This window comes from Myxocyprinus asiaticus, chromosome 10 (assembly GCF_019703515.2).
Source record: "Myxocyprinus asiaticus isolate MX2 ecotype Aquarium Trade chromosome 10, UBuf_Myxa_2, whole genome shotgun sequence".
Classification (NCBI taxonomy): domain Eukaryota; kingdom Metazoa; phylum Chordata; class Actinopteri; order Cypriniformes; family Catostomidae; genus Myxocyprinus; species Myxocyprinus asiaticus.
Window position 1 is genome coordinate 44,480,059 of NC_059353.1, and position 8,799 is coordinate 44,488,857.

At 36.3% G+C, this 8,799-nt stretch overlaps 1 protein-coding gene across 6 annotated transcripts in view; it reads left to right on the forward strand.

Annotated features, from left to right (window-relative positions):
* Positions 1-5,294, forward strand: part of LOC127447377 (TRAF3-interacting protein 1-like) — a 60,603-nt gene extending 55,309 nt beyond the window's left edge. For 5 of the 6 annotated variants that reach the window (XM_051709212.1, XM_051709214.1, XM_051709213.1 and 2 more), the window contains 2 exons: positions 1,158-1,381; positions 3,299-5,294. In XM_051709212.1, the coding sequence (XP_051565172.1) occupies positions 1,158-1,381; positions 3,299-3,464 (390 nt within the window). In that variant the 3' untranslated portion in view covers positions 3,465-5,294. Of the gene's footprint in view, positions 1-1,157; positions 1,382-3,298 lie in introns of those variants that run through there. The other variant, XM_051709217.1, reaches the window with a different exon arrangement.
* The last annotated feature ends 3,505 nt before the right edge of the window (positions 5,295-8,799 follow it).

Sequence of the window (8,799 nt, forward strand, 5' to 3'; positions counted from 1 at the left end):
AGTAGTTGTTACTGAATACTGTTGTAAAATAACTTCACTGCCACAGCCTGTTACTAAAATAAATAGTGTCATGTCTTGCATGAGGGTGTATGTGTGTAAGTGGGATGGAGGTAGTAAGAGTGAGGCCTGTTTGGCCTAGTGCCACACACAGCCTGTGGCCCCAGCTGAGTAAATAGATGTGGGCCCTGTGTGCTCTTGTGCTAGGCTGAAGGGTGACTGGGGCAGACCAGGACCCCCCAACCACACAGCATACAGAGGAGACCTTTACCAACCACTCGCTCACATTATGGATCATGTGTCCCTTTCGTTTTGATCTTTATATATATTGCAAGGTTTGTATAATTACTGCCTTGAAATTCTAAACATTTGTAGCCTTGACATTGAAAACCACTAAATGGAGACCTCTCCCTGGTGTTTTTTTTTTTTTTTTTTTTTTTTTTTTTTTTTAAGTGTATTGTTGGTAGGTATAGATTTCCTCTAACCTCATTAATAGCATTCATCTGAAGTGCTCCCTTCTGCAAGTGACTTTGGCCAGCATCCCACTAGCTGATTTTCTGTCAAAAGCTTAATTTATATAGTCATTTGAGAATGAGAGGGAGTCGGTGCGTGGGCCGCGTCTCTCAGCGGGTGGGTGTTAACAAACCCATGGACTTAATTAGTCCTACTGACCATCCAAAATTATCTGACATGATTGATTGACAGTTAAGGCTATGTTATACTTTTTTCACATGCTGTTTCATCTCATACAAGGTCGACCACTCAGCCTTTCAAAGCATTCTCTGTTGACCGTGAGCTCATACGGACGTGTTCGGCGCATGCGCGCTACAAATGCTTTGTGATACTCTTTTAGCACAGTCAACAATGAGCAAAGACACGAAAACTAGACATACTGTGCTTATGACAAAGTTTGAGGCAGACTCTTGTGGCTTTGGCTGTGATCAGTAAGCTTCTTCTAACACTGAAGAACTCACAAGCCATTGTTTTTTCCTCATCAAACTCAAGCTAATTGTTGTCTATGGGGATGGTGTAACCTAGTTTTTTCTAGGGTTCTCCAACACTTAATTTATTAATAAATAAGCAAGCAGAGGCAAAACACTTCTGACTGAATATTCTCTCAATAGCTGATCTTTTGCCTTTTGTTTTGTCCCTTTCTGTAGGATCGGATGCTGGTGTCAGAGGCATCTCGTAAGAAGGAACGCGAACTGGTGGCGAAGGAGATCGAACGTCTGCGTTCATCTATACAGACTGTTTGCCGCAGCGCTCTGCCCCTGGGCAAGATCATGGACTACATTCAGGAGGACATGGACTCGATGCAGAATGAACTACAGACCTGGCGTAAAGAGAACAAAGAGAACGCACAGGCTCTGCAACAGGAACAAAGGTGCTCCGAGCACAAACACATTATGGCTTCATTCCAAAACTTTGTGAGATGCCGTCTAAGGGGCCCTCAAACGTGTTCTTGTGTTTAAAAAAAGCTATACTAAGCGCAACAAATGTAACACAATGCAGGTGTCTCAAGACACGTTTTTAAAAGTTGAAGTTGCAGTCTCTTGCGTAAAGGCATCTTAAAAGCCTTTATGCAAGAGACTGAAGAAACGGCGAGACGCGGTGCAACTGTCAAAGACATCCGTTTACTGCATGTTTTCAAAGAAATTTTTATTTTTTTTAAAGTGCAGATAGATGCAAAAACATGTTCGGTGTGAAAAGCCTGTAAGGCCACTTCCAAACTAATCCTTTTAAGTTTATATACATCGTTTTCCAAAGTATGCGGTCATGGAGAGCGTTTTTGAAAGTCTCCATTTTCAGTATCATACCAAAGTGGATGAGAGCCGTAAACGTAGTGAAATTAATGCGCTTTCAAACGAAAATGTAAACCACGTCCACACTAATACGTTTTCATTTGTTGCATTAATACCTCTCATTCACACTAGAACGGTGTTTTCGTCACCCAAAACGAAGACATCCGAAAACGCTCCCCTTAACGGCATAATTTGGAAATTGAATGACGTTAGGAAACTGATAAGTTTTCAAACTTAAACAGATTAGTGTTGACGTAGGCAGCATTCTACATGAAATGGAACCTGAAAGTGACCAATTTGGAATGCTCTACATAGGCAGTAACTCCATGCATCAATGTGTTACACAAAACACACCGGAGACTCCGCAATTAATTCAACCTAGTCTCAACTAAAATTTTTGCAGACTGAGTTTTATGTGCCACTTTCTACATTTTGCTGCAATTTCCTGGTGAAATTAACTCTAGAGGCACTACAACAACTGTGCGTTTCATTCACTTTCACACAAATCACGGTTACTATGGCTGTTTATGACTTTATAAACATATTTTTTGCTTTATTACTCACACCCTGCTATGTTATTATATCAAAACTGTTTTACTCTAACGCATAATTTCAAAAATGATATTTATTAACGCTTGTATAACAGACCCACCTACATTTGTACACTTAATCCAACATGATTAGCCTCCGCTCTAGCTCACCTGATGGAGTGTTGTACTTAAAAACGGAAGTGAAATTGGTGCAAAAGTGCCATAGAAGCGATACGAAATGACGTGGTTGCTTCAGCAAATGTGCTTTTCATGACATATTTTCTTTTAAAACACTATCGGTTAGGTTTAGGCGTTGGTTAAGGGTAAGGATGTTTGTTTTCTTCACCTCTCATTTATCTTTTAAGATGCTATTGGTTAGGTTTAGATTAAAGTTTTAGGTTAAGGAGGTACATTTTAAAACATCCATCTAAAATTCACCTTACAAACCATGTCTGATTACAACATTTCACTTGCTTTTGATGCCCCCGCTGGACATTTCACTAGGAAACTGCAGCGAAACATGTAATGAAATACTTAATTTTGGTTTGCAGAAATGTTGCCATGCCCACGTAAATTTTATGAGATCAGGCTGAATTAATTTTAATGGTTTAATGTTAGCATATTGCTAAGCTAACGAAGCACACTCTAGTAAGCAATTACTTTTCATAGTGATCTGACTTGCGATTTTTGCAAATCTCTAGAAACCACCTACTGTAGAACACCCTAGCAACCACATGGCAACATGGTAAAAACCACTCGGAAAAACCTAGCAACTGTGTAGTAACGCCCTAGCAACCACCCTAGAAGTTTGGCAACATGTTTTACACGGGCAAGCATCACTTACACTTTCTTCAGAAAATGCATTTGTGCTTGTCTATCTCATTGTAATGCCATTTATGAGCAATTTTATTCTCTGATTTATTGAAAGCATGTTCATGGTATGTTAACTCATGCTCTTCTATATCTCAGAATCACTGACAGTGTTGTGGAACCTCTGAAGACCGAGCTTGCTGAACTTGAGCAGTTAATCAAAGACCAGCAGGACAAGATCTGCACGGTCAAGTCCAACATCTTGAAGAATGAGGAGAAGATCCAGAAGATGGTGTCCAGCATCAGCTTCTCCTCACCAACGTGAACATATCAATACACTCCAAATAAAAACCGAAGCACTGAGCAGTGGGTGACGTTAGGCCAGATGTCTTGTTTGCACTGTTACTGGGCACTGGAGAAAGTTCAGGTGCAGATAGATTCAGGAGTCACCCTCCTCAACCCCCCCACCCCTCCATGTAAGGTGCCTTCTGTAAGACCAAGAATCTGGTTTTGGTGGTTCACTGGGATTCTCAACCTTTTCTCTGAGGGACAAACACATCTGCAGTAGATTTGCACTCTTCAATTTCTCAAGAGATAAATGTTCGTGGTCACCATAATGATGTGTCCTGTGTTTTGTAATGGGGCTCTCAATTTATCTCCATGTTCTTTTAGGAAAACCATATATATTTTTAACCAGATTGATAGGCGTTGTTGTCTGGCAATATTCAGTTGAAATCAGAAGTTTACAAACACTTAGGTTGAAGTCATTAAAACAAATTTTTTAACCACTTCACAGATTTCATATTAGCAAACTATAGTTTTGGCAAATCGTTTAGGAGATCTACTTTGTGCATAACACGAGTAATTTTTCCAACAATTGTTTACAGACAGATTGTTTCACTTTTAATTGACTATATCACAATTCCAGTGGGTCAGAAGTTTACACTAAGTTAACTGTGCCTTTAAGCAGCTTGGAAAATTTCAGAAAATGATGTCACACCTTTAGGCAATTAGCTAAATAGCTTCTGATAGGCTAACTGGAGTCAGTTGGAGGTGTACATGTGGATGTATTTTAAGGCCTACCTTCAAACTCAGTGCCTCTTTGCTTGACATCATGGGAAAATCAAAAGAAATCAGCCAAGACTTCAGAAAAAAAATTGTGGACCTCCACAAGTCTGGTTCATCCTTGGGAGCAATTTCCAAATGCCTGAAGGTACCACATACCACACACAACACCATGGGACCACGCAGCCTTCATACTGCTCAGGAAGGAGGCGCATTCTGTCTCCTAGAGATGAACGTAGTTTGATGCGAAAAGTGCAAATCAATCCCAGAACAACAGCAAAGGACCTTGTGAAGATGCTGAAGGAAACAGGTTGGCAAGTATCTATATCCACAGTAAAACGACATAACTTGAAAGGCTGCTCAGCAAGGAAAAAGCCACTGCTCTAAAACTGGCATAAAAAAGCCAGACTACAGTTTGCAAGTGCACATGGGGACAAAGATCTTACTTTTTGGAGAAATGTCCTCTGGCCTGATGAAGCAAAAATTGAACTGTTTGGCCATAATGACCATCGTTATGTTTGGAGGAAAAATGGTGAGGCTTGCAAGCCAAAGAACACCATCCCAACCATGAAGCATGGGGGCGGCAGCAACATTTTGTGGGGGTACTTTGGTGCACGTCACAAAATAGATGCCATCATGAGGAAGGAAAATGATGTGGATATGTTGAAGCAGCATCTCAAGACATCAGACAGGAAGTTAAAGCTTGGTCGCAAATGGATCTTCCAAATGGACAGTGACCACAAGCATACTTACAAAGTTGTGGCAAAATGGCTAAAGGACAACAAAGTCAAGGTATTGGAGTGGCCATCACAAAGCCCTGACCTCAATCAAATTGAAAATTTGTGGGCAGAACTGAATAAGTGTGTGCGAGCAAGGAGGCCTACAAACCTGACTCAGTTACACCAGCTCTCTCTGGAGGAATGGACCAAAATTCCAGCAACTTATTGTGAGAAGCTTGTGGAAGGCTACCCAAAATGTTTTGACCCAAGTTAAACAATTTAAAGGCAATGCTACCAAATAATAACAAAGTGTCTGTAAACTTCTGACCCACTGGGAATGTGATGAAAGAAATAAAAGCTGAAATAAATCATTCTCTGTACTATTATTCTGACATTTCACATGCTTAAAATAAAGCAGTGATCCTAACTGACCTAAGACAGGGAATGTTTTCTACGATTAAATGTCATGAATTGTGAAAAACAGTTTAAATGTATTTGGCTAAGGTGCACTTCTGACTTCAACTGTATCAAATATGTGTGACCTAATCCATCATGTTGAGTCAATTTAACCGAGAACATTTTGAGTTTTATGCACAAGTATAAAGGAAAGCCTGAGTCAACAGTGTGCGGTAGAAATCAGATTTTTCTTTCTTACTTTAAGACTAATAAGAAAGGAGCATGTCATATATAGTTGTGCTCATATGTTTACATACACCTTATTGTTTTTAAATAACAGATATCATAAAATTGTTTTGTTTTACTTAGTATTTCCCAGAAGAAGCTGCATAACAGATATTTAAGTATATCACAGAAGACCAAATAACAGGAGTGTGTAAACTTTGGAACAGGATAGTTTGTGTAAATTCAGTTATCATTTTGTCTTGTGGAATATATGAAATATCTGTTATGTGAAATAGTATAGTCAGTACAGTGCTAAAGACAAACAAAAATCAACAAAAAAATTTTTTATGATACCTCTTATTTTTAAATTATAAGCTTCTTGCAGATTCTTCAAAAGGTTTGTGAACATATAAGCTGAATTGTATATATACAATACTGCTTTTCTATTGTAACTTTCTAAAGCTCTTAGTAAGCAATAGAATTTTGCAGATGAGCATTGGAATTGCCAAAAAATGTAAGACACTACATGCGTCTGAACAAGCACCTCTGCACTTTGATGAATGAGACTGACTTAACACAGAACATGATTTACCTGTACACAAGTAGCATGATGTATGGTTGAAGAAATGAGATGAGTTCACACAAATGTGTTTTAAATAAATGAATTGTATACATCAAGAAATATAACTTGATCATATGTACTGTTTATCTTTAAAAGTCATTTCAATAATGAAAAAGGTCTGATATTTAATTTCAGAAAATACAACACTTTTTAGGGGGTAATTGTGCCGTTAAAGTTTTTTGGGCATCAGATTTTCTGAAAGGCTTTTGAGAGTGTTTTCTGTTGAAAATTGAGATCCATTAAGCAATTATTAAATATATGAAAATGTATATTTTGATAAAGTGTATATATATATATATATATATATATATAAATTGTTACATGAAGCAATAACAGGCCCAATCTGTCAATATTGATCAGCTGGTCGTTTTAGAAAGTACTCTGCACGTATAACCAGTGACCCTATTGATACTGTGCTAAAGACCTAACGTTTTTAGAATCATTTCAAATATAAACCACACAGTGAAAAATTCAAATCTTTAATATACAGATTATATTCTTCATCAGTATTATCAGCTGTACACAGTGACAGAAAATACAATTTAGTATTTATTTTGAAAAAAAAAAAAATCTATGTAAATCTTCAATAGAATGTCTTTGCATTTCCATTTATATTTTAAAAGCCGACCAGGTACACTGTAAACAATTTTTACCATATCCATACTCTTTACTGTACATGTTGTGTATATGTTGTTTGTATCATATTTCACAAATGAATATTAATTTTGTAGTGAAGCATAATAAAGAGTTACATTTCTGTTGAAAGAGTGAGATTGTTTGTTTGAATAATGGCATGTTTGAAACTTGTTTAAAAAAGTAATTGGCTATGTTCAAAAGGAATACTAGCTTAATACAGCATACTATGTGAAAACAGTACATTATGCCACGATAAACATTTAAAATACTGTAATTGTATGCTACATTTTCACATGATATAACTTTGCAGAGAGTGGCTTCCATCTTGGAAATAAAAATGTTTTTTTTTTTTTTTTTCTGTTTTAATCCACTTTTGAGTTAAAGCTAAAGTATGTAATTTATTTGCCACCAAAATTAATTGCAAAAATAAATGTTGTTTTCAAAACAGCTTTCTGAATCTGCCCCCATTTGCCATAGGTCAAACAAAGAGACAGTCCCACCTCTAACTCATGCCATTGGTTGAGTCAGTGTAATTGTGTTTGTCAAGATGGGGCTCAAAACAGGACATTTTAAAGCGCCACAGAGACAGTTTACAGTTTTCGAAAAAATTAACCTGCAAATGGCTTACTTATAGTTGTCTCTGCATTTTTAACTGGGATAGGAGAAAGCATTTTAACTTAAGTTACATACTTCAGCTTTAAAGGTGCTGTAAGTGATTTTAGCCATTCTAGAATTTTCACAAATGAGAAGGAAATTGCAGGACTGCGGTAAAGTTAGTTTTATGTTTGACATTCGTTTGATATTCAGAATAAAACCCATTTAACTCTCTGAATTGTTCAAATAAAGAAGCAAAAACAACTTAGACAAATATAAACAGATGTTCTTAGCATACCACATGGCTTCAATTTCAAAACTGGTATTTTTTTTCATACCAAGTTTATTAGCTCTATAAATCCATTAAACACTTTAACCATTTGAAGTTAGAGCATCACACTAATTTTAAAAAACTCAGAAAAATATCCCTTTTATGAAATAAGATGCTGTTTGGGGAATATACATTTGACATGTTTTTATAAGAAAATTAGAGATTTTAATTTAATTTTTATTCTATTAACCTCAATGACCATTTCAGCTAAAGATGTCAAACCAACTGTATTTTACTCAGAATATTATTCTCTACATAGCACAAGCCTTCGTCTTTAGAGTTTCAACTTGGTATTTTTTGTATAGAAATTTTTATTCATTTAAATCCATTAACTATATGACTGTTTGACCTAGGGTTAGGGTTAGGTTAGATGTCAAACCAACTGCTTAATACTTGGAAGAACAATAGGGTCTCCACACTATCACTATTCTCATAATAATAGTAGTAATAATAATAATGATAATAATAATAATCCTTAGAAGAACAGTAGGGTCTCCACACTATCACTATTCTCATAATAATAGTAGTAATAATAATAATGATAATAATAATAATCCTTAGAATAACAATAGGGTCTCCACACTTTCACTATTCTCATAATAATAGTAGTAATAATAATAATGATAATAATAATAATCCTTAGAATAACAATAGGGTCTCCACACTTTCACTATTCTCATAATAATAGTAGTAATAATAATAATGATAATAATAATAATCCTTAGAATAACAATAGGGTCTCCACACTTTCAGTGTTTGGGCCCTAAAAATACAAAGCTGAAATTTCAAAAAAGAAAGCTTGTGTTGTGTAGGGAATACTGTTCTGAGTTTTTCTTAAGTTGGGTTGACATCTTTAGGTCAAACGGTTAAGGAGTTTAATGGTTTTTTTATGGATACAAAATTTGTGCAGGGGGGCTCTGTAGCACCTCCTTGAAAATGGGCATGTAAGAGGGGCTTTCTTGTGTTTACATGAATTGCTTCCAAATTCTTTAGAATTATTTCAAGACACTGCTGATGTAAAATTGTAAAGGAATTTTTGATATCTTAAATACTGTTGCCATGGCTTTTCTGA